The sequence below is a fragment of the Oncorhynchus kisutch genome, linkage group LG2 (genome assembly GCF_002021735.2).
Source record: "Oncorhynchus kisutch isolate 150728-3 linkage group LG2, Okis_V2, whole genome shotgun sequence".
Taxonomy (NCBI): Eukaryota; Metazoa; Chordata; class Actinopteri; order Salmoniformes; family Salmonidae; genus Oncorhynchus; species Oncorhynchus kisutch.
In genome coordinates, this window is record NC_034175.2 from 1,896,234 (window position 1) to 1,922,675 (window position 26,442).

At 45.2% G+C, this 26,442-nt stretch overlaps 2 protein-coding genes across 3 annotated transcripts in view; both read right to left on the reverse strand.

The window, feature by feature from the left end:
* Positions 1 to 2,343: 2,343 nt before the first annotated feature.
* On the reverse strand, positions 2,344 to 18,645 carry LOC109905861 (uncharacterized). Of its 2 annotated transcripts, XM_031837126.1 has the most exons (11): positions 14,268 to 18,645; positions 7,435 to 7,708; positions 6,416 to 7,395; positions 6,125 to 6,248; positions 5,712 to 5,890; positions 5,280 to 5,440; positions 4,378 to 4,522; positions 4,002 to 4,042; positions 3,861 to 3,912; positions 3,204 to 3,306; positions 2,344 to 2,879 (listed from the first exon to the last, which is right to left on the reverse strand). In XM_031837126.1, exons 1-11 carry the CDS (start codon positions 14,347 to 14,349, stop codon positions 2,624 to 2,626), a joined length of 2,397 nt encoding a protein of 798 aa, XP_031692986.1. In that variant the 5' UTR covers positions 14,350 to 18,645; the 3' UTR covers positions 2,344 to 2,623. The 2 variants fall into 2 exon arrangements, with proteins under 2 accessions (XP_031692986.1, XP_020359100.2); XM_020503511.2 differs by having other exon boundaries at positions 6,416 to 7,708.
* The window catches only part of LOC109905878 (phospholipid-transporting ATPase ID-like), a 38,669-nt gene continuing 28,553 nt past the window's right edge, over positions 16,327 to 26,442 (reverse strand). The window contains exons 16-18 of the mRNA XM_031837142.1: positions 24,678 to 24,947; positions 18,853 to 19,422; positions 16,327 to 18,752 (exon numbers count right to left, since the gene is read on the reverse strand). Of these exons, the coding sequence (XP_031693002.1) occupies positions 18,654 to 18,752; positions 18,853 to 19,422; positions 24,678 to 24,947 (939 nt within the window). The 3' untranslated portion in view covers positions 16,327 to 18,653. The remainder of the gene's footprint in view (positions 18,753 to 18,852; positions 19,423 to 24,677; positions 24,948 to 26,442) is intronic.

Below are 26,442 nucleotides of genomic sequence, written 5' to 3' on the forward strand. Positions count from 1 at the left end.
CCGTTTTTGATTTGTTAAAAAAGTTTGAAATATCCAATAAATGTCGTTCCACTTCATGATTGTGTCCCACTTGTTGTTGATTCTTCACAAAAAAATACAGTTTTATATCTTTATGTTTGAAGCCTGAAATGTGGCAAAAGGTCGCAAAGTTCAAGGGGGCCGAATACTTTCGCAAGGCACTGTATATATTCCTTAATTCCATTATTTTACTTTTAGGTTGTGTGTATTATGTGTGTTGTGTTAGATATTACAGCACTGTTGGAACTAGGAACACAAGCATTTTGTTACACCCACAATAACATCTGCTAAACATGTGTTTGTGACAAATAACATTTGATTTGATGCTGCGCCCCTCGGGAGGCCACCATGTGAATCATACATACACAGTTTGGACTACTATACGTCTATGAGGATCAGTGCCACCATGTGAATCATACACAGTTTGGACAACTCTACGTCTATGAGGATCAGTGCCACCATGTGAATCATACACAGTTTGGACAACTCTACGTCTATGAGGATCAGTGCCACCATGTGAATCATACACAGTTTGGACAACTCTACGTCTATGAGGATCAGTGCCACCATGTGAATCATACACAGTTTGGACAGCTCTATGTCTATGAGGATCAGTGCCACCCATGCTGGAAAGAAGGTGTGTGTCTTTCTCTGGGACTAATGTTGGTCTACCCACCATGATATGATATATGGTATATACTGAGTGTACAAAACATTAGGAACAACTTCCTCATATAGAGCTGCACCCCCCCTTTTGCCCTCAGAACACCCTCAATTTGTTGGGGCCTGGACTCTACAGGGTGTCGAATTCGCTCCACAGGGTTGCTGGTCCATGCTGACTCCAATGCTCCCCATAGTTTTTTCAAGTTGGCTGGATGTCCTTTGGGTGATGGACCATTCTTGATACACAGGAAACTGTTGAGCATGAGAAACCCAGCAGCGTTGCTGCTCTTGACACACTCAAACCAGTGATCCTGGCACCTATTACCATACTCCATTCAAAGGCACTTAAATCACCTTCTGAATGACACCTTCTTGAAGCCCCAGGAACCTAAATGACCTGTGCCACTAACGTACTACAGAGCAGAACTCACTGTAATAATGAATCTTTACCGCCACCTAGTGGAAAGGTGAGATGGTTTAGTGCTCAATTAGCCTACACAATCCAGGTCTCAATTAGCCTAAACAATTCATGTCTCAATTATCCTACACAAGCCATGTCTCAATTAGCCTACACAATCCATGTCTCAATTAGCCTACACAATCCATGTCTCAATTAGCCTACACAATCCATGTCTCAATTAGCCTACACAAGCCATGTCTCAATTAGCCTACACAAGCCATGTCTCAATTGTCTCAAGGCTTAAAAATCCTTCTTTAGCCTCTCTCTGATTGAAGTGGATTTAACAAGTGACATCAATACAGGATCATAGCTTTCAGCTGGTCAGTCCATGTCATGGAAAGAGCAGATGTTCTTAATGTGTTGTACTCTCAGTGTATATATTATACCCGCTGATACCTGAAACCAAAACTATCTTATGTCTGAAATCATTAATAATGGACTACAAATAAGGAGTCCATTATTGAAGCCCCAGGAGATTATTGAAGCCCCAGGAACCTAAATGACCTGTGCCACTAACGTACTACAGAGCAGAACTCACTGTAATAATGAATCTTTACCGCCACCTAGTGGAAAGGTGAGATGGTTTAGTGCTGTGGTTCTCAAACTTTTTCGGTTACACTACCACCAACTACATGTTGCTCTTCCCAGAGTACCCCTGAAGTACCCCGTCGTGTGCATTTAGGCAGTAGGCCTATGGTCTCATGAATCTTGGACAGGTCATTACCCCTAGGGGTCCTGGTACCCCTGGTTGAGAGGCCCTGTTTCAGTGTGTATTGTTAACAAGACTTTACACTGAGTGGACAAAACATTAAGAACACCTTAATATTTATTTGAACCGACCCCCTCCCCCTACTACCATACCCCTGTTCAAAAGCACTTAAATCTTGTTTGCCCATTCACTCTGAATGATACACACACAATCCATGACTCAATTTTCTCAAGGCTTAAGAATCCTTCTTTAACCTGTCCCCCCCCTTCATCTACACGGATTGAATCGGATGTTTTGTACACTCAGTGTACACTGTCAATGACAGATCCCAGTAAAAATGGCATGTATACCCAAATAAAAATATCCTAGTTGTTGTGTACAACACATTTATAGACGACTACCATCACCTGCTGGGCACAAATACGTTTCCTTCACTACAAATGTGATTATACACTCAGAACAGCATTTTCTAAATAAACTGTCTTTACACAAGTTTGTATTCAAAACTATTTATTTCATTCTGACAAAATTATTTACAAAAACCCAATACTTTTTTATAGACACACAAATGAATATTTACATCATTACTCTACTGGCTCATTTTCCCCAATGAGAACAAAATACTGCACACATCCAAACAGTGAAATAACAGGGCTTCTCTGGCCTGGACTAGGGGAACAGGGGGCTAGCGGTAAGGGCCTGGGATAGAGGGTAAGGGGTTTGTTTTAAGAGCTGGGATAGAGGGTAAGGGGTTTGTTTTAAGAGCAGGCATATCATTTGCTCTGGACCAGAAAATAGCTTGTGTTGTTAAAGCGAATAACTTCCCCCTTCTCCTCTTCTTCCTCCTCTTCATCCTCCTCCTTCCTCTCTTCTTCCTGTGGGACAGGTTCCCCGTAGATTGGGTGGTCAAAGTTCACGAGGGCATGTCCTTCCTGGGTAGGCAGGGCTGTGACTGGGGGGGAGGGGCAAGCAGGAGAGGAGGAGACGGGACTCAACCTCCACAGCTTAGACAGGAACCTCTCCCTGTGTCTGAGAGAGCGAGAGAGAGAGGGCGGGTGGAGGGTGGGGAGAGAGAGGGTGTAGGAAAGAGAGAAGGAGAAAGGAGGGAGGAAAGGCAGTGTGCGATGAGAAAGGGAACAAGAGAAAGGGGAAGGTATTTAGATAAATGGTGTTGTGCTTGTTTTTTCTGTAGATGACAAACTTAACAGCTAGTTAATTAACTGATGGTTAATCATGATAACCATAGATATGTACAGGACAGGGTTTAACATAGATTGTTCAGACTGAATACAGTTATCGTAGTGAGAATGGGAGGATCAGAGTGGAGGTGAAGAGCAGAGGGGAGTGGTTTACCTGTAGAGGTAGGTGGACAACAGAGTGATGGACAGCAGCACACAGGAAGCAACCACCCACAGGACATGAGGCCACACCTCCACATCACCCCGAGACTCAGAGACTGGGAGGGAGAGGGAGGGAGAGAGAGAGGGAGAGGGGAAAACAGAGTGGTTGGGAGGCAGAGAGGGGGAGGTAGGGAGAGAGAGAGAGAGAGAGAGAGAGGGGTCGGTAGGTAGGGAGAGAGAGAGGAGTCGGGAGAGTGAGAGAGAGGGAGGGAGGGAGAGAGAAGAGAAAGGAGGGGGAGGGAGGGAGAGATGGGGAGGGGAGGGGGAGGGGAGAGAGAGGGGGAGGAAGAAAGGGAGAAAGGGAGAGAGTGCAGGTGAAAGGTCATGATATTAATAAACTGTTACACTATTATACTGATGTTTGTGTGTGTGTGTGTGCGTGTGTGTGTACAGTATTTGTGTGAAACTTAAAGAATGGGGTGAGATGAGTTGGCCCAGGTTCTGTGTTTCCTGAAGCACGTTCAGTTGATGAGGTTATGACATTAGCTTCCTGTTATGGCCTTCTGTAAGGTAGGGGGATTTCTGACATTGAAAATATCCCACTTAACTCTAACACAAACACACTGTAGCTTCAACCAATCGACATACAGTAGCTCTCTGTCCCACTAACCTGATATCTCTTCTGTCATACCAGAGCCAGAATCTGTGTCGTCTGTGTAGTACTGCCGGAGAGACAGAATGAGACAATGTGAGAAAGACAGATGTCACAGAGAGATTAAACAACTAGGACCACTGTGTGTGTGTTTCTTACCATAACAGTAGAAAGATCGCTGGATGCAGTTGGCACAGGGGCTGTAATAAAGGACATTCACCATGAACCACACAACTGTTCACACGTACACAGCTAACTGGCTAATACTTCCACTAGTGTAGAGGAGTGTGTGTCTGGCTGGGTACATGAACAGGACCCGTTGAAGGGTAAGGGAGTTGACAGGTAAGCTGTAAAGCTCTGTAGAAGGTATCTGTTAAGACTAGAGACCAGAGCAGAAAGGAAGGAACAGGGAGGGGTTGTCATGACTACCTTTGTCTATGGGCTGGATGGTTCTCGTTAGCCTGGTCTTGGATGATATTATGGAAGAGTTGAATTAAGCACGTACAGATCTGGTGTGTGTGTGTGTGTGTGTTACCTGTCCAGGTGTTGGCGTAGACAGCCGTGCTCCATTCACTCCAGTGGCCATCAAACTCTTCCTTAGCTCTGAGTTGGATCCGGTACTGTACTCCTGGCAACGCATCTGTTATAGTGTAGAACCGGGCTGTGGTGGTCCCTTTGATCTACATGCACACACACCAACACTTTTGTTTTACTATCCTTATTCACATTTAAAATACTATTTTCCCTAACACCCTAAACCTAACCTTAACCGCAAACCTCCTAACCCTAATTATAACCCTAACCATAAATCTAAACCCTCAGCCTAAAATAGCCCTTTTCCCTGTGGAGATTGGTGAAATGTCCCCACTTGAATTGTCCTTGTTTTACTAACCTTGTGAGGACTTCTGGTCACCACAATGATAGTAAAACCAAAAATACACACAGATGACAAAATAGAAAAAGTCATGTCTGTTTGAGCCAGAACAGAGCAGGCTAGATGAACAACATGGGTCATTACACCAACACCCAGAACAGAGCAGGCTAGATGAACAACATGGGTCATTACACCAACACCCAGAACAGAGCAGGCTAGATGAACAACATGGGTCATTACACCAACACCCAGAACAGAGCAGGCTAGATGAACAACATGGGTCATTACACCAACACCCAGAACAGAGCAGGCTAGATGAACATGGGTCATTACACCAACACCCAGAACAGAGCAGGCTAGATGAACAACATGGGTCATTACACCAACACCCAGAACAGAGCAGGCTAGATGAACATGGGTCATTACACCAACACCCAGAACAGAGCAGGCTATATGAACAACATGGGTCATTACACCAACACCCAGAACAGAGCAGGCTAGATGAACATGGGTCATTACACAAACACACAGACACACCAACACACGCATGCAAAGCCACACACCTGTGTTCCGTGTGGCATGGTGTGGTATCTGAGCTCATAAAGCAGCTCGTGATAGCGGTCTCTCTCTTTCCAGGAGTGAGGAACAGCCCAGCCCACCCTCAGTCTCCTCTCCTGCCCCTCCACACCCCTCACCACCACTGAGCTGGGGGGGTCTGGATTAACTACACACAGGGAGGGAGGGAGAAAAGGTGAGAGAGGGAGGGAGAGGAGGAGAATGTTAGCAAGGTGTCTCATTGAGTGGTCTGTTAAGCATGCACACAAACCTATACTCACATCACATCACATCACACACACACCTGTACGTACGCACACACATCACACACACACACACAAACAGACACACACGCACATGCCTGCATACATGCACACACACACAAACAGACACACACGCACATGCCTGTACGCACACACTCATATCACACACACACTCACTAATGTCCAGAGGTGTGAAGTCTAGGAGAGGGCTGGTGGTGTTGCCAGCAGTGTTGGTGACACACAGGTAGGCCAGGTGTGGCTCTCTACTCTCCTTCTCTTGATGACCTATAGCACACCAACACCGAGACAGCAGGGCGGAGTAGGAACAGTTGACACGAGAGAATGACCCCGATAGACTGAGAGAGAGAGAGAGAGAGAGAGAGAGAGAGAGAGAGAGAGAGAGTATTTCACCCACACTGTTCTGTTGGCATCATCTGTATGATAAAGTAAGTAATTTAAGACAAATGAATGAGGAAGAGGAGAAAGAAGAGGGTGATGAGGAAGTGGAGAAAGAAGAGGGTGATGAGGGCGAGGAAGAAGGGGGTGATGAGGAAGATGAGAAAGAAGGAAAAGAAGATGTGTGCTCTCACCCTTTCCGTAGGAGGAGGTAGCACTGAGGGACAGGAGTCACCGGTTGACTGGCTGTCCAATCACAGCGGATCTTACTGCTGGGTGACCTCTTATAGCAGGACAGCTTAGGCCTCTCTGGGGGAACTGAAAGACATTCCAGGGGAAAATCAAGAATGTTTGTCCGTTGTTCTTATGTGACCATGAATGTCTGCTGCTGATTCACACTTCACAGAACACATACAGTATGGTTGTCAGCTTCAATGGCCAGAGGTGATGAGGTTAGACAGAGAGATGCCATCAGTATAACTCACCTGCCACGCTCACCCTCAGAGAGGAGACCAGTTTGCCCCCGCGGTGGCAGCTGTAGTTCCCAGAGTCACCCACCGCCAGGGAGGGCAGGGTCAGAGTGGCGCCTCTCCTCCCTAACACCACTACTCCTCCTCTTTCCTCTCCTCCTCTCAGCGGCCTCCCGTTCAGTCTCCACTGAGAACTCCCTCTCAGCCCCCTCAGCATCCTCCCCCTCTCCTCCTCTTCCTCATAGTCATGCTCACTGTCCATCGCATCAGTCCACTGATTAGAGGACAGCTCAGTGTCAGCCCCTCCCACTCCGCTGTCTCTGGTTGGTTGGAGCGATGTCCCAGTAAGAGGAAATAGTTTGTGTGGATCTGTATGTCCTGGTTGATTGACAGTGTAAAGACTCCGCCCTGTATCCCTCTGCTCTCCTCCTCCTTTGTGCTCCTCCTCTGTTTCATCTTCCTCATTCTCTCCATTCCCTTTGTTAACTTCTCTCACAGTAAGAGTGTGGTTTCCTGCACGAGTGTTCCTGATGATGGTTTTCTCCGTACTGTCTGTCCCGGTATCATCTGTCCAGCTTATGACAGGAGTGTCTGTTACGGTAAGGACAATAGTGTCCTTTCCAGTAGAAAATGTGTCTATTCCATTATCACTGTCGTCTTTTATAGCACTGACTGTAGTTCCATTATCACTGTCTTTTATAGCACTGACTGTAGTTCCATTATCACTACCGTCTTTTATAGCACTGACTGTAGTTCCATTATCACTACCGTCTTTTATAGCACTGACTGTAGTTCCATTATCACTGTCTTTTATAGCACTGACTGTAGTTCCATTATCACTGTCGTCTTTTATAGCACTGACTGTAGTTCCATTATCATTACCGTCTTTTATAGCACTGACTGTAGTTCCATTATCACTGTCGTCTTTTATAGCACTGACTGTAGTTCCATTATCATTACCTTCTTTTATAGCACTGACTGTAGTTCCATTAGATGTGGTGTTTGTTGTGGTGCTGACAGTGGTTCCGTTAGATGTGGTGTTTGTTGTGGTGCTGACAGTGGTTCCGTTAGATGTGGTGTTTGTTGTGGTGCTGACAGTGGTTCCGTTAGATGTGGTGTTTGTTGTGGTGCTGACAGTGGTGGGCTGTACTCCGGTAATGACACTGGTGTATTTTCCATTTCCAGTGGTGGTGCCGGTGTGTTTGGCCCTGTTAACCATCACCTCCAGCCCGTTCACCTCCACCTGACCACTACAGGCCAAGACCAGAACGCTGCCTGGGGACACCACCAGCACCCTGGGAGGGGGGTCTGGAGGGAGAGAGAAAGACATAATGAGTCAATACTGTAGAGACACACAGACATGGACACACATGCAGGCACAGATGTACCCTTATACACACACACGTTGAGGGGTATAGGTTGTGGTTGACTGGGTAGTACAGATAAACTGAGAGAACACATTGCATAACTGATCACCAACCCCTCTCTCACTTCCTCTTTCAACACATCCCTTCTTCCCTCCTCTTTCTCAAAGTCTCTCTCTTCCATCTCCTTTCAGTATTTATCTTCTCTCAGCCTGTCTCTTCTTGAACAAACTCTCTTTCTCTCTCACCCTGTCTGTCATTCTGTTTCTCTCCTCCTATGCCTCCACCCTGTCTGTCATTCTGTTTCTCTCCTCCCCTATCCCTCCACCCTCTCTCTGTCATTCTGTTTCTCTCCTCCCCTATCCCTCCACCCTCTCTCTGTCATTCTGTTTCTCTCCTCCCCTATCCCTCCACCATCTCTCTGTCATTCTGTTTCTCTCCTCCCCTATCCCTCCACCCTCTCTCTGTCATTCTGTTTCTCTCCTCCCCTATCCCTCCACCATCTCTCTGTCATTCTGTTTCTCTCCTCCCCTATCCCTCCACCATCTCTCTGTCATTCTGTTTCTCTCCTCCCCTATCCCTCCACCCTCTCTCTGTCATTCTGTTTCTCTCCTCCCCTATCCCTCCACCCTCTCTCTGTCATTCTGTTTCTCTCCTCCCCTATCCCTCCACCCTCTCTCTCTGTCATTCTGTTTCTCTCCTCCCCTATCCCTCCACCCTCTCTCTGTCATTCTGTTTCTCTCCTCCCCTATCCCTCCACCCTCTCTCTGTCATTCTGTTTCTCTCCTCCCCTATCCCTCCACCCTCTCTCTCTGTCATTCTGTTTCTCTCCTCCCCTATCCCTCCACCCTGTCTGTCATTCTGTTTCTCTCCTCCCCTATCCCTCCACCCTCTCTCTGTTATTCTGTTTATGTCCTCCTATCCCTCCACCCTGTCTGTTATTCTGTGTTTCTCTCCTCCTATCCCTCCACCTTGTCTGTTATTCTGTGTTTCTCTCCTCCTATCCCTCCACCTTGTCTGTTATTCTGTGTTTCTCTCCTCCTATCCCTCCACACTGTCTGTTATTCTGTTTCTCTCCTCCCCTATCCTCTCTCTGTCATTCTGTTTCTCTCCTCCCCTATCCTCTCTCTGTTATTCTGTTTCTCTCCTCCCCTATCCTCTCTCTGTTATTCTGTTTCTCGCCTCCCCTATCCTCTCTCTGTTATTCTGTTTCTCTCCTCCCCTATCCTCTCTCTGTTATTCTGTTTCTCTCCTCCCCTATCCCTCCACCCTGTCTGTCATTCTGTTTCTCTCCTCACCTATCCCTCCACCCTGTCTGTCATTCTGTTTCTCTCCTCCCCTATCCCTCCACCCTGTCTGTCATTCTGTTTCTCTCCTCCCCTATCCCTCCACCCTCTCTCTGTCATTCTGTTTCTCTCCTCCCCTATCCCTCCACCCTGTCTGTCATTCTGTTTCTCTCCTCCCCTATCCCTCCACCCTCTCTCTCTGTCATTCTGTTTCTCTCCTCCCCTATCCCTCCACCCTGTCTGTCATTCTGTTTCTCTCCTCCCCTATCCCTCCACCCTGTCTGTCATTCTGTTTCTCTCCTCCCCTATCCCTCCACCCTGTCTGTCATTCTGTTTCTCTCCTCCCCTATCCCTCCACCCTGTCTGTTATTCTGTTTCTCTCCTCCCCTATCCTCTCTCTGTCATTCTGTTTCTCTCCTCCCTTATCCTCTCTCTGTCATTCTGTTTCTCTCCTCCCCTATCCTCTCTCTGTCATTCTGTTTCTCTCCTCCCCTATCCTATCTCTGTCATTCTGTTTCTCTCCTCCCCTATCCTCTCCCATCATTAAAGCTCCGTCACAGAGCTACAAAACATTTGTCAAAATGTTTACTGATGAACATTTTTTACTAAAAATAAACAAATAGTATAACAATCTCTCTGTCTGTGGCCCCAACCTCCATAAAGCTGCTGTCACTAGACACTGGAGATTCTCTATAAAGACCGGCAAAAGCCAAACTGGTGACACCAGCTGATAATGTGAAGGAAACCCTGTAGAAACAGAATTATTTAAGGGTTTTGACAAATCTGTGGCTTGTTTGTTTACCCTTGGGTCTGAGTAAACACGATTGGCTCTAGCCTTGACAATGTTGGCCTAATACCAATACTGTTCCCAGGACCCTGGACTTTCAAACTTGTCTCATGTTTAGAAAGTAGTATATTTTGTATATCATTTACAAGTGATATCCAGAGCATTCGGAAAGTATTCAGACCCCTTCACTTCTTCCACATTTTGTTACTTTACACCCTTACTCTAAAATGGATTCAAACATTAAAATCCTCATCAATCTACACACAAAATTAGCTAATTTATAAAAATTGAAGTCGGAAGATTACATACACCTTAGCCAAATACATTTAAACTCTGTTTTTTTTTTTTTTTTACAATTCCTGATATTTAATCCTAGTAAAAACTCCCTGTCTTAGGTCAGTTGGGATCACCACTTTATTTGAAGAATGTGAAATGTCAGAATAATAGTAGAGAGAATGATTTATTTCAGCTTTTATTTCTTTCATCACATTCCCAGTGGGTCAGAGGTTTACATACACTCAATTAGTATTTGTTGGCATTGCCTTTAAATTGTTTACCTTGGGTCAAACATTTCAGCTAGCCTTCCACAAGCTTTCCACAATACGTTGGGTGAAATTTGTCCCCTTCCTCCTGACAGAGCTGGTGTAACTGAGTCAGGTTTGTAGGCCTCCTTGCTCGCACACACTTTTTCAGTTCTGCCCACACATTTTCTATGGGATTGAGGTCAGGGATTTGTGATGGCCACTCCAATACCTTGACTTTGTTGTCCTTAAGCTGTTTTGCCACAACTTTGGAAGTATGCTTGGGGTCATTGTCCATTTGGAAGACCCATTTGCGACCAAGCTTTAACTTCCTGACTGATGTCTAGAGATGTTGCTTCAATATATCCACATAATTTTCCATCCTCATGATGCCATCTATTTTGTGAAGTGCACCAGTCTCTCTTGCAGCAAAGCACTCCCACGACATGATGCTGCCACCCCCGTGCTTCACGGTTGGGATGTGTTCTTCGCTTGCAAGCCTCCCACTTTTTCCACCAAACATAACGATGGTCATTATGGCCAAACAGTTCTATTTTTGTTTCATCAGACCAGAGGACATTTCTCCAAAAAGTTAGATTTATTTTTTTAACCTGGCAAGTTAGTTAAGAACTAATTCTTATTTTCAATGACGGCCTAGGAACAGTGGGTTAACTGCCTGTTCAAGGGCAGAACGACAGATTTTGTACCTTGTCAGCTCGGGGATTTGAACTTGCAACCTTTCGGTTACTAGTCCAATGCTCTAACCACTAGGCTACACTGCCGCCTCACATCTTTGTCCCCATGTGCAGTTGCAAACCGTAGTCTGGCTTTTTTATGTCGGTTTTGGAGCAGTGGCTTCTTCATTGCTGAGCAGCCTTTCAGGTTGTGTCGATATAGGACTCGTTTTACTGTGGATATAGATACTTTTTACCTGTTTCCGCCTAGCATCTTCACAAGGTCCTTTGCTGTTGTTCTGGGATTGATTTGCACTTTTCGCACCAAAGTAAGTTAATCTCAAGGAGACAGAACGTGTCTCCTTCCTGGGCGGTATGACGGCTGTGTGGTCCCATGGTGTTTAAACTTGCGTACGATTGTTTGTACGGATGAACGTGGTACCTTCAGGCATTTGGAAATTGCTCCCAAGGATGAACAAGATTTGTGAAGGTCTACAATGTTTTTTTCTGAGGTCTTAGCTGATTTCATTTGATTTTCCCATGATGTCAAGCAAAGAGGCACTGAGTTTGAAGGTATGCCTTGAAATACATCCACGGGTACACCTCCAATTGACTCAAATTATGTCAATTAGCTTATCAGAAGCTTCTAAAGCCATGACATAATTTTCTGGAATTTTCCAATCTGTTTAAAGACACAATCAACTTAGTGTATGGAAACTTCTGACCCACTGGAATTGTGATACAGTGAATTATAAGTTAAATAATCTGTCTGTAAACAATTGTTGGAAAAATGACTTGTGTCATGCACAAAGTAGATGTCCGAAACTGACTTACCAAAACTATAGTTTGTTAACAAGAAATTTGTGGAGTGGTTGAAAAACGAGTTTTAATAACTCCAACCTAAGTGTATGTAAACTTCTGACTTCAACTGTAATTATTCAGACCATTTACTCAGCACTTTGTTGAAGCACCTTTGGCTGTGATTACAGAGTATTCTTGGGTATGACGCTTCAACTTGGCACACATGTATTTGGGGAGTTTCTCCCATTCTCCAGAGATGTTGGATCGATCGGGTCCAGGCTCTGGATGGGCCTTTCAAAGACATTCAGAGACTCGTCCCGAAGGCCCTCCTGTGTTCTCTTGGCTGTGTGCTTAGGGTCGTTGTCCTGTTGAAAGATGAACCTTCACCCAGTCGGAGATCCTGAGCGCTCTGGAGCAGGTTTTCATCAAGGATCTCTCTGTACTCTGCTCCGTTCATCTTTCCCTCGATCTTGACTAGTCTTTCAGTCCCTGCCACTGAACAACATCACCACAGCATGATGCTGCCACCACCATGCTTTACTGTAGGGATGTTGCCAGGTTTCCTCCAGACGTGACGCTTGGCATTCAGGCCAAAGAGTTCAATCTTGGTTTCATCAGACCAGAGAATCTTGTTTCTCATGGTCAGAGTCCTTTAGGTGCCTTTTGACAAACCCCAAGCGGGCTATCATGTGCCTTTTTACTGAGGAGTGGATTCCATTTCGACCACTCAACCATAAAGACCTGATTGCTGGAGTGCTGCAGAGATGGTTGTCCTTCTGGAAGGTTCTCCCATCTCCACAGAGGAACTCTGGAGCTCTGTCAGAGTGACCATCGGGTTCTTGGTCACCTCCCTCATGAAGGCACTTCTCCCCTGATTGTCCAGTTTGGCCAGGCAGCCAGCTCTAGGAAGAGTCTTGGTGGTTCCAAACTTCTTCCATTTAAGAATGAGGCCACTGTGTTCTTGGAGACTGTGGAACCTTATATAGACAGGAGTGTGCCTTTCAAAAACATGTCCAAAAAAGTATTTAGTCAGCCACCAATTGTGCAAGTTCTCCCACTTAAAAAGATGAGAGAGGCCTGTAATTTTCATCATAGGTACACTTCAACTATGACAGACAAAATGAGAAAGAAAATCCAGAAAATCACATTGTAGGATTTTTTATGAATTTATTTGCAAATTATGGTGGAAAATAAGTATTTGGTCAATAATAAAAGTGTATCTAAATACTTTGTTATATACCCTTTGTTGGCAATGACAGAGGTCAAACGTTTTCTGTAAGTCTTCACAAGGTTTTCACACACTGTTGCTGGTATTTTGGCCCATTCCTCCATGCAGATCCATGCAGATCTCCTCTAGAGCAGTGATGTTTTGGGGCTGTTGCTGGGCAACACGGACTTTCAACTCCCTCCAAAGATTTTCTATGGGGTTGAGATCTGGAGACTGGCTAGGCCACTGGCTAGGCCACTGGCTAGGCCATACATACCATTTTGTCCCCCTCAGAACATAGCTTTTTTGTGTCAGCAATTAGACATTGTTCTTAAGGGGGGCCTAGTACCCTATCTCTGTAAAATGTCAACAGAGCACTGAGCTTACCAAAAGCTTTTGATTTTCAAAGCCTTTTACATGCAATTCAGCTCATGTCATGTTAATTGAGCTTTTTGCGACTAGCAGAAACAACTTTGCAGATGTAAAATCCTCAATAGTCCATATGAGAAGGCAACACCGCTCTGTCTACAAAGTTCTATATTTAGGTTATGAAATCCAACTTTTTGGATATAATGCTAATGATACAAACGTATATGGACACCCCTTCAAATTAGCGGATTCGGCTATTTCAGCCACACCTGTTTCTGACAGGTGTTTAAAATCGAGCACACAGCCATGCAATCTCCATAGACAAACATTGGCAGTAGAATAGCCTTACTAAAGAGCTCAGTGACTTTCAACGTGGCAGTCATAGGATTCCCCCTTTCCAACAAGTTAGTTCATCAAATGTCTACCCTGCTTGAGCTTCCCTGGACAACTGTAAGTGCTGTTATTGTGAAATGGAAACCCCTTTTCCATCTGTTCATCCACAAATCAAAACCTTTACTTATGCCAAAATTTGAAGATGGAACATTTAAGAAAAATGCATCCATGCCTTTATTTCCCCCAAAATGTAAACTCGTAGCTTTCATTTGACACCCAATTTGATATGCTCCAAATATCTAATTTGATAACTTCATGGGGACTTTTCCATGAAAATGCCCCTTCTTAAAATGTATTTTATAACATACGGAAAGTGACATTTCATCACCATAGCGCGTTCCCCCGCTCTGGGCAGAGTAGGTGGACACCCTAAACATAACTGAAAATAAAATAATTAGCCTATAGGCATGAAACAAGATCTATTAAATATTGGATTGATATAATCCAGTAATAAAATCAACCTACCTCTCCGTGGACAGGTCCCGTCCAGAAAGCAGTGGACTGTCAGCGCAGACAGGAGAACCGCCAGCCTGATCCACGATGGCATCTTTACGCTTCTTTAATACGAGACATCTCTCTGTGTCGGTAAATCCAATCACACCGTATCAGTAGACTAGATTATAAAGCTGCTCCCTTTCAAACATCAATTAACACTCATTTGAAACGCAGAAAAAAAACTTTATACAAGTTGTCCCTGTTCCCGTACAAGCTCTCCAGGCTACCTCTCCGCTGGCCTGAGTCTGGACTGCCGTTATGAGCAGCTGTTGATTTACATAACTCAAATAGATCAGACCACCTTCTGTGTTTTAATAAAATAACAGAAGCGAAGACATCACCAGATCTGTTGCAGAAACGTTTCAAACGACGAAACGGGGAGGGAACTACATGAATTTGTCCTAATAGCCTAATTACACCCCAGGCATCAACTAAATGGACCACCCCTCTCTCTCTCTCTCTCTCTCGCTCACACACACACACACACACACACAGTCCCAACGGGCTCTATTCAATCCGTATCGCGGAAGTTCAGCTTTACAGCGTGATTGAAAAGTCAAGGTAATGTTCCCGCTTTAGCGGAGACAGTATTCACGGTAAACGCTGCATGTCGGCTCAATCGGAAATTACAATTACAAGTTTATCCCGCAATATGTAACGATTCAGCGATACACAGAGAATATATCCCCAAATCTCAGTTTCTTCTGGTCAGACAACATGAACTCTCAGAAATCGGATATTGCGAAAGTACAGATAGTGTCGTGTCCATGTGTCAAACTAATTTCCAGATAAAACTGTCCATGTTTGAAGGGCGAAAGGCCAGAAGCACTTTTGCGGAGCCAGCGCGCTGGGGAGCGTATGTGACAAAACAAACACTAGGTTTACGTAGTACACTGCTTTTTCAGGAGATTGAGCAAACATTTTGTTGTAATCTTGACATGTCCTAATGACGTTGTCAGTAATAATAACCTGATTCTCCGAAGGCCACGTTCACATTGTTTTGCTCTTTTGGTTATGGAGTTAAGGCCTGGGTTGCGGTTAAGAACATTGAGACAAATGTCTGTAAAAAGTGCTATAAATAGGTTATATTGATTGTTTCCCTTATTATAAACATTATTCCCTGTACAGTCACCCTACAAATGAAATCATACTTTGATGTCAACTGTAAATAATTATATTTCAGTTGACACTTCCTCTTTGGATTGACAAAGACTTGAGTAACTTTCTTAACTTGAAGTTCTCACTGAAACGCAACATCAACCTGCTGTATCTATCTATGACACCAGTGCTTGAAGTGGACTGAAATAGGTGACAGTACTTATTTTGGGCGCCCCTACTGTTTATAATTATGTGCCACTGGCAGAACGCCACAATATTTTAAAGTAAAACTCTGTAAGAGGTGCCAAAACTCAAAACAGTAATACATTTGAGGTGCGATACTCTGTACTTCTGCGTTCAAGCACTTTATAACACGTTGCAACACAATCTCACACTCAACTCGTGCAAATATGTACAAAAAGTATTTAAGCAGATTTTGTGTGTTTTTGTGTGGCTTAATTCGTGTGAAAAGACACATTTTTGTGCAACTTCATTTATAGGAAAATACATTTTTGGGGGGCAAACCTAAGAGCATTTTTTTTTGTATTTTCACAAATTAAGCCACATAAAAATACACTAAATCTGCTGAAATACTTTTTGTACATATTTGCACAAATTGAGTGTGATATTGAGTTGCATTGACTTACAGGTGGTTTGAGCCTTCTACAGCAGGGAGAGACAGGTCCAGCAGAGACTGGTTGTGCTGGTTTCACCCTATAATCTTTCTAACCAGAAGCTGTATGCTGTAGAGTACAACAGCTGTCTCACCTAGTTTCACCCTATAATCTTTCTAACCAGAAGCTGTATGCTGTAGAGTACAACAGTGAGAGCATCATTCCAGAGGCCCTGGAGGACTGGGTTTGTTTCCCCTGCTGTATAGAAGGAATACGTTACATGATAACATGCCTAGTAGAGGGATGAACTGGGTTGATCATCATTACTGTGGATTTATTAAGGCTTAATAATAATAATAACCCTGATCCCTCCCAAGCCTCCGTTCATTAACACGTTCTCCTGTTCCTAGACCAGCTCAGTCTCTAGGTAACTACAGGTTCCTGTCTGACTGCATAAGCCCATATTAGCATACTTTTCCCACACACTCAGTCCGCCCCAAAGCAACATGGACGCCATAGAGGGCTTATTGTCCATTGTCTCTCACAACGCCTCAGAGTCAGTCCGCCCCAAAGCAACATGGAGGTCCAGGTTGTTGTTAGAAGTCCATCTCTTCTCTCTTAAGCCCACAGGTGGGGCTCAGAGTCAGAGATATAACTGTAGTTCTGTCTGTGGGCCCAGCAGCAGGTCACCAATATGGTGCAGTGGAGGAGGATGAAGAAGAACATGACGAAGAGGAGTCTTGCTGTGTCCTGTGAGGTTAAAATGGCGTTCTCACTGAGAACTATAGTGAACACAGAAACTCTGCCCATGAACTTATGATGACATATACTACAACATTCCAGCAAGGACAGCATCCTGCATTCTTCAGTCATTGGTTGGCTGACTGAACCCCTCAGTGTCCTGCCAAGTTATTGGCTAAAACAACAGACGGACTATGTATGTGAACATTTCAGTCAGGCAGACAGATAGAGAATGTACAGTAGTATGTACCCATAAGAGTGTAGGATGGTGCAGCCTGTCTGGTTTGACTAAGCCTTTGGGCATGGTGACACAGCAATATGTAATCATGAATACAAAGACCAGGACCACTGATAAGGTTCTAGAGACATTCCTCATACAGACTGTACAGGTTAGAGGGACAGCTCTACACTACTGCATTGGTTTACACGCTGTCATACATTATTAGAGAAGGTAGATAACACTACTTGGCCTATTAAAGACATGTTTATGATTGGTTAACAGCTGGATGCAGACAGGTGTATTGGAGTACTATGTCTAACAGCAGCTGATCATAAAAAACACTCATTCTGCTATTTCATCTCAATTCACCACATTTCTGATGATCAAATGAACCTCTCTTCTGTCATAAAGACTCAATTCACCACCTTTCTGATGATCAAATGCACCTCTCTTCTGTCATAAAGACTCAATTCACCACCTTTCTGACCATCAAATGAACCTCTCTTCTGTCATAAAGACTCAATTCACCACCTTTCTGATGATCAAATGAACCTCTCTTCTGTCATAAAGACTCAATTCACCACCTTTCTGATGATCAAATGAACCTCTCTTCTGTCATAAAGACTCAATTCACCACCTTTCTGATGATCAAATGAACCTCTCTTCTGTCATAAAGACTCAATTCACCACCTTTCTGACCATCAAATGAACCTCTCTTCTGTCATAAAGACTCAATTCACCACCTTTCTGATGATCAAATGAACCTCTCTTCTGTCATAAAGACTCAATTCACCACCTTTCTGATGATCAAATTAACCTCTCTTCTGTCATAAAGACTCAATTCAATACTTTGTTTTGAACCAATCTGATATGATGTTATGACATATGATCCATTGTATAAATAGTATAGTCATGTCTGAACCACAGCGGTGCTGTTGGAGCGGGGTTTCTGTCCGGAACCCTGTGGTACCAAGCTCTTCAGCAGATGGTTACATCATTTGCATGAAGAGGTGCTTCTTTCAGCCTGCCTCATTGGGTGAAGAAGACAGAGAAGTGGGTTGTGGGTAGTCTGAGCATGTCTATTACAACTACCACACACTATCTTTCAAATAAAATTGATTTCAAATAAAATGTATTTATATAGCCCTTCTTACATCAGCTGATATCTCAAAGTGCTGTACAGAAACCCAGCCTAAAACCCCAAACAGCAAGCAATGCAGGTGTAGAAGCACAGTGGCTAGGAAAAACTCACTAGAAAGGCCAAAATCTAGGAAGAAACCTAGAGAGGAACCAGGCTGTGTGGGGTGGCCAGTTCTCTTCTGGCTGTGCCGGGTGGAGATTATAACAGAACATGGCCAAGATGTTCAAATGTTCATAAATGACCAGCATGGTCAAATAATAATAATCACAGTAGTCTTTCAGACGGAAACATATATGTACCAACACTATTGCAACGACAGTGTCATACAAATGCCAGTGGGTGTTGATGGGTGTGTATGCCTTCCGCCTACAATGGCTGCCACTTTGGATCTCTTCCTAACCCAGGGTGAGTGCCATTCCAAACATTCCACCTTCAGTATTCCAAACTTCCAAATGCAGGATTTCTTCACATATTCCAAGATAATCCAGTGGCATATGACAGCCTGTCCTTCTTTCTATCATCTGTCCATCTGTCTGTCCATCTCACACGGTGTGGTTGGTTTCCTTGGGAACAGGGGGAGGTCCCGGGCTGCTGGTTCCACTGGTGCGAGAGGTGCCGCCCCTCCAACCAAATAGAGCATCCTGCAGGACAGGTGGAACACACAGTTACTGTTGTGTGTGTGAGGTTGTGTGTGAGGTTGTGTGTGTGAGAAACAGATTAAAGAAGATGACAGTATCTCACCTGTACAGCGCCCAGACTAAGGTTCCAGCCACCAACCGAGTCTCCCCCAGGACTCCTCACAGAGGTGGGAGTGAGAGCGTCAGCAGAGGGGACCTGGGCTGGAGCTAACGCTGGTGTGTTTGTGGGAGGGCCAGAAGCCACCTGTGGGAGTATGACAGGCAGCGTGTGTGTTCCCTCCTCCAGTGGAGTATCCTGTGACCCCCCCAGGAGAGAGGATGAATTAGACAGGGGGGGAGCCGATCCCGACACATAGCTAGGTGCCGGGCTGCTCTCTCCTGAGGCGTTCTGCGGGGGATGTGTATTTGAGTGTTTCTTTTTGCGCAGGGTGTCTATCCAGCTGGAGCTGTGTCTGGAGGCAAAGTTGGCCAGGGCCAGGGAGGACAGTCTCATGTTCTTCCCAGAGGTGATGAGCTCCCCAAAGCCCTCCTGGTGGGCAAAGGCATATCCTGACCTCCTGAACCCGCCCCTTGCCCCCAGACGACCCTCAGGCACGCCCCCGACCCTGACTCCTCCCATGCATCGACCCGCTGGCTTCCTCGTCTTCTGACGCACTAGCTGGGTGTAACGCACCTGGAGGGGGGAGAGGGGTCAGGGCGAGGGAGGGGTGAGAGCAGGGGAGGTAGAGGGGGAGGGGGAAAGGGAGAGGTAGAGAGGACAGACAGGAGGGTTATTTCTTAGTATAAAGGGATATGTAGGGTTTAACACTGGTGACCTGTATCCTGGGACTTCCTGACCAAGCTCCTTCCCGTTTCGGGAGAGAAATATTGACGGGTCCTGTAGACCAATAACTTACAAAAATGTTATGCAGCACTAATACAAAAATACTAAATATGCACGATAGCTGCATGCATGAACCGAACATAACGACTCCTTGGCTTCACAACCTACATTAGACCAGTCATCACAACGCTAGCAGCCAAACATATTTAGCCTATAGGCCTGCTCAACATAGTCCTCAATAGAAAACATCACTTACAAACATGATTTCCATAAACTGCATTGCTGACTATCATGTGTAGGCTACACACGACCTGTTGACACAGTTACTGAAGGCAATCTCTACTTCACATTCACAAAGCTCCAGCCATACTCACTGTTAACAAGATGGTAGGTACATTGTGTCCACAAACGCTCTCGACGAAATAGACATTTGCAACATTGTTCCATGATGTTACAATAACAAATGAGTAGAAAGGCTGGACTCGTCAGATTGGCAGGGATTTGATCAACCACTGTAACACTCTGCTGTCCTCCACTACTAGGCATATTTCCTTGTCTGTTTGTTTAGTGGAACATCTGATATGTTCCCTGTGACAAAGTGACCATAATGGGCAGGTTATGATAAACCACAACCTTCTGAATTCCCCTGATAGCCAGGTCCAGGCCATAAAACACAACCTTCTGAATCCCCCTGATAGCCAGGTCCAGGTCATAAACCACAACCTTCTGAATCCCCCTGATAGCCAGGTCCAGGTCATAAACCACAACCTTCTGAATTCCCCTGATAGCCAGGTCCAGGTCATAAACCACAACCTTCTGAATTCCCCTGATAGCCAGGTCCAGGTCATAAACCACAACCTTCTGAATCCCCCTGATAGCCAGGTCCAGGTCATAAACCACAACCTTCTGAATCCCCCTGATAGCCAGGTCCAGGTCATAAACCACAACCTTCTGAATCCCCCTGATAGCCAGGTCCAGGTCATAAACCACAACCTTCTGAATCCCCCTGATAGCCAGGTCCAGGTCATAAACCACAACCTTCTGAATCCCCCTGATAGCCAGGTCCAGGTCATAAACCACAACCTTCTGAATCCCCCTGATAGCCAGGTCGAGGTCATAAACCACAACCTTCTGAATTCCCCTAATAGCCAGGTCCAGGTCATAAACCACAACCTTCTGAATCCCCCTGATAGCCAGGTCCAGGTCATAAACCACAACCTTCTGAATCCCCCTGATAGCCAGGTCCAGGTCATAAACCACAACCTTCTGAATCCCCCTGATAGCCAGGTCCAGGTCATAAACCACAACCTTCTGAATCCCCCTGATAGCCAGGTCCAGGTCATAAACCACAACCTTCTGAATCCCCCTGATAGCCAGGTCCAGGTCATAAACCACAACCTTCTGAATCCCCCTGATAGCCAGGTCCAGGTCATAAACCACAACCTTCTGAATCCCCCTGATAGCCAGGTCCAGGTCATAAACCACAACCTTCTGAATCCCCCTGATAGCCAGGTCCAGGTCATAAACCACAACCTTCTGAATCCCCCTGATAGCCAGGTCGAGGTCATAAACCACAACCTTCTGAATTCCCCTGATAGCCAGGTCCAGGTCATAAACCACAACCTTCTGAATCCCCCTGATAGCCAGGTCGAGGTCATAAACCACAACCTTCTGAATCCCCCTGATAGCCAGGTCCAGGTCATAAACCACAACCTTCTGAATCCCCCTGATAGCCAGGTCCAGGTCATAAACCACAACCTTCTGAATCCCCCTGATAGCCAGGTCCAGGTCATAAACCACAACCTTCTGAATCCCCCTGATAGCCAGGTCCAGGTCATAAACCACAACCTTCTGAATCCCCCTGATAGCCAGGTCCAGGTCATAAACCACAACCTTCTGAATTCCCCTGATAGCCAGGTCCAGGTCATAAACCACAACCTTCTGAATTCCCCTGATAGCCAGGTCCAGGTCATAAACCACAACCTTCTGAATCCCCCTGATAGCCAGGTCCAGGTCATAAACCACAACCTTCTGAATCCCCCTGATAGCCAGGTCCAGGTCATAAACCACAACCTTCTGAATCCCCCTGATAGCCAGGTCCAGGTCATAAACCACAACCTTCTGAATCCCCCTGATAGCCAGGTCCAGGTCATAAACCACAACCTTCTGAATCCCCCTGATAGCCAGGTCGAGGTCATAAACCACAACCTTCTGAATTCCCCTGATAGCCAGGTCCAGGTCATAAACCACAACCTTCTGAATCCCCCTGATAGCCAGGTCGAGGTCATAAACCACAACCTTCTGAATCCCCCTGATAGCCAGGTCCAGGTCATAAACCACAACCTTCTGAATCCCCCTGATAGCCAGGTCCAGGTCATAAACCACAACCTTCTGAATCCCCCTGATAGCCAGGTCCAGGTCATAAACCACAACCTTCTGAATCCCCCTGATAGCCAGGTCCAGGTCATAAACCACAACCTTCTGAATCCCCCTGATAGCCAGGTCCAGGTCATAAACCACAACCTTCTGAATCCCCCTGATAGCCAGGTCCAGGTCATAAACCACAACCTTCTGAATCCCCCTGATAGCCAGGTCCAGGTCATAAACCACAACCTTCTGAATCCCCCTGATAGCCAGGTCCAGGTCATAAACCACAACCTTCTGAATCCCCCTGATAGCCAGGTCCAGGTCATAAACCACAACCTTCTGAATCCCCCTGATAGCCAGGTCCAGGGGGAGTGAAAAGAGCCAACAAGCTGGCAGGCATCTTTCAGTCAAAGCTATGGGTAAGCTAAAACAAATACAAATTTTACTAGCCTGTAGGCTAATAACCTCATCATATTTTACGCTACATTTAGGCTACATTAACACATTTTGTGGTGACTTTGACAGAACTTTTGAGTTGAGTAAAATACAACAAGAAACAATTCGTTTCCTGTCCGTGTTTCTCAATTTACAGTGGTATAATCAAAGATTTTTTATAACTAAACCATAATAGACCACATCCTAACTTTCCAAATGAAACAAATGAGTCATAGTGGGCAGAACAAGCAAAATGGTAGGCAGAGCCAAGCTCAAGCTAGCGAGATCCTATTAGCTCGTTCTAGCATACATCTGCATATTTCCATTAGGAAACGTCTACTTTGTGGAGTGAGCGTGTGCAATAACTCAATTAGCCTTTGCATTCCTTCTAAACAATGCCATTTTTTACAACTTTGGCAAAGGTTAAAATCTACCAAATGTAGTCCACTCTGTTCATAACAGATTTTAGTTTTGGGGACAGAAAACTGTATTGAGGTCAAATGTTTCCCAGATGAGAAAATGTGCAGAATGTCGGCCAAAATCCATCTCCTTCCGTCTTATCCCACTGTCAGCCACTGGGTTTCCTCTCACTACCATATTTGGTAGTGAGTGGGAATGGCAATCGGATGCTTCACATTTACACATCCGTCTCATTGTTCTATCTGTGGTATAATTATGTCAGATTTATTTCAGGACGATTGCAATTTTCTCAGGAAGGATGTGTAGAACGTATTGTTTTCGGACAATATTAAACCCTAGTGATAATCACGTATTATAAGGTGATAGGGACAGCTGTTCTCGAGGGAATGAAGGTATATTCACAGACTCAGAGTCAATATTTACAGAGAAGATAAGTGACGGGATACAGAGAGCGCTGGCGTACGCACAAACAGTTAATCATTGGTAGAGTTAGGGGACATTGGTGTGATTTCAGTCACAGCAATGAAGAGACAAACAGACAGAATCACAGTAGTATAGAGAGAAGACAGGAGTCATGGCTGACAGACTGAAGGCCAGACTGAAGGCCAGACTGAAGGCCAGACTGAAGGCCAAACTGAAGGCCAGACTGAAGGCCAGACTGAAGGCCAGACTGAAGGTCAGACTGAAGGCCAGACTGAAGGCCAGACTGAAGGCCAAACTGAAGGCCAGAGTGAAGGCCAGACTGAAGGCCAGAGTGAAGGCCAGACTGAAGGTCAGACTGAAGACCAGAGTGAAGGCCAGACTGAAGGTCAGACTGAAGGCCAGAGTGAAGGCCAGACTGAAGGTCTGACTGAAGGCCAGACTGAAGGCCAGAGTGAAGGCCAGACTGAAAGCCAGACTGAAGGTCAGACTGAAGGCCAGATTGATGTAGATGAGCACTGAAAGACTTTGAGACAGGAACAGAGGATCATAAAGAAGTGGTCATGAACCAGCATCCTTTCTTCATCCCTTCCACTGATTTCACATGACTGAATAACTATTTTATTTTACCTTTATTTTACCAGGCAGGTCAACTAAGAACAAATACTTATTTACAATGACGGCCTGGCAATTGGTGAATGCTATCTGGAGTTTATCTTCTGTTTTCACCTATCCAATGTGTTAGTGAGTAGGATCAGTGATTAGGATCAGTGATTAGGATCAGTGAGTAGGATCAGAAGCTGTGAGTGTGGCCAGAAGCATATTGTTCTCACTATATCAGAGAGATGTGAGTGGGGCCAGAAGCATATTGTTCTCACCGTATCAGAGAGATGTGAGTGGGGCCAGAAGCATATTGTTCTCACTATATCAGAGAGATGTGAGTGGGGCCAGAAGCATATTGTTCTCACCGTATCAGAGAGATGTGAGTGGGGCCAGAAGCATATTGTTCTCACTGTATCAGAGAGATGTGAGTGGGGCCAGAAGCATATTGTTCTCACTATATCAGAGAGATGTGAGTGGGGCCAGAAGCATATTGTTCTCACTATATCAGAGAGATGTGAGTGGGGCCAGAAGCATATTGTTCTCACTATATCAGAGAGATGTGAGTGGGGCCAGAAGCATATTGTTCTCACCGTATCAGAGAGATGTGAGTGTGGCCAGAAGCATATTGTTCTCACTATATCAGAGAGATGTGAGTGGGGCCAGAAGCATATTGTTCTCACCGTATCAGAGAGATGTGAGTGGGACCAGAAGCATATTGTTCTCACCGTATCAGAGAGATGTGAGTGGGGCCAGAAGCATATTGTTCTCACCGTATCAGAGAGATGTGAGTGTGGCCAGAAGCATATTGTTCTCACTATATCAGAGAGATGTGAGTGTGGCCAGAAGCATATTGTTCTCACCGTATCAGAGAGCTGTGGTTTCAGGTCCAGTTTGAGGAATCGGAAAGCCAGAACTGGAACGATGCAGATCACTGTGGCCAAGACGATGGTCAGCCACACCAGCGGCTGGACCAGTGTGCTCTGGGCACTGCCTATGAAGTGGAACTGGTTGGGAAAGATGCTGAATAGAGTCTGGCTGTGCATAGCCAACATGATGGTGAAGAAGGAGCCCACAGAGCCCCACACAAAGAAATGGTTGATGGCTGTCCAGTAGCCTGTGTCCAGAGCAATCTATACACACACACACACACACACACACACACACACACACACACACACACACACACACACACACACACACACACACACACACACACACACACACACACACACACACACACACACACACACACACACACACACACACACACACGCACACGCATCCACCCACAGAGAGAGATTTAAGCAATAAGGCGTGAGGGGCTGTGGTACTATGCATGGCCAATATACCATGGTTAACGTTAACGTTAAAAATACATGTTTCATCATACCTGTGGTATATGGTCTGATATACCACGGCTTTCAGCTAATCAGCATTCAGGGCTCTAACCACCCAGTTTGTACTGAAGGCCGGTGTATATCAGACCGTATATAATAATAATAAGACACCTCGGGGGGTTGTGGTATATGGTCTGATATACCACGGCTTTCAGCTAATCAGCTAATCAGCATTCAGGGCTCTAACCACCCAGTTTGTACTGAAGGCCGGTGTATATCAGACCATATATAATAATAATAAGACACCTCGGGGGGTTGTGGTATATGGTCTGATATACCACGGCTTTCAGCTAATCAGCATTCAGGGCTCTAACCACCCAGTTTGTACTGAAGGCCGGTGTATATCAGACCATATATAATAATAATAAGACACCTCGGGGGGTTGTGGTATATGGCCAATATACCATGACTAACAGCTGTATCCAGGCTGTACTCTGCGTTGCGTCATGCATAAGAACTGCCCTTAGCTGTGGTATATTGGCCATTATCACAAACCCCTGAGGTGCCTTATTGCTATTATAAACTGGTTACCAACATAACTAGAACAGTAAACAAGTCTTTTTGTGTAATACCGTGGTATATTGTCTGATATACACACGGCCCAAACTACCCGGTTTATCATATGTACAGTGCCTTGCGAAAGTATTCGGCCCCCTTGAACTTTGCGACCTTTTGCCACATTTCAGGCTTCAAACATAAAGATATAAAACTGTATTTTTTTGTGAAGAATCAACAGCAAGTGGGACACAATCATGAAGTGGACGACATTTATTGGATATTTCAAACTTTTTTAACAAATCAAAAACTGAAAAATTGGGCGTGCAAAATTATTCAGACCCTTTACTTTCAGTGCAGCAAACTCTCTCCAGAAGTTCAGTGAGGATCTCTGAAAGATCCAATGTTGACCTAAATGACTAATGATGATAAATACAATCCACCTGTGTGTAATCAAGTCTCCGTATAAATGCACCTGCACTGTGATAGTCTCAGAGGTCCGTTAAAAGCGCAGAGAGCATCATGAAGAACAAGGAACACACCAGGCAGGTCCGAGATACTGTTGTGAAGAAGTTTAAAGCCGGATTTGGATACAAAAACATTTCCCAAGCTTTAAACATCCCAAGGAGCACTGTGCAAGCGATAATATTGAAATGGAAGGAGTATCAGACCACTGCAAATCTACCAAGACCTGGCCGTCCCTCTAAACTTTCAGCTCATACAAGGAGAAGAC

Coding starts and splice junctions, on each gene's coding strand:
- LOC109905861 (XM_020503511.2), bottom strand. CDS start 14,349: ATGCCATCGTGGATCAGGCTGGCGGTTCTCCTGTCTGCGCTGACAGTC. Junction 7,709..14,267: donor CGGGACCTGTCCACGGAGAG/GTAGGTTGATTT, acceptor CTCTCCCTCCAG/ACCCCCCTCCCAGGGTGCTG. Junction 5,891..6,124: donor TACCTCCTCCTACGGAAAGG/GTGAGAGCACAC, acceptor TCTCTCTCTCAG/TCTATCGGGGTCATTCTCTC.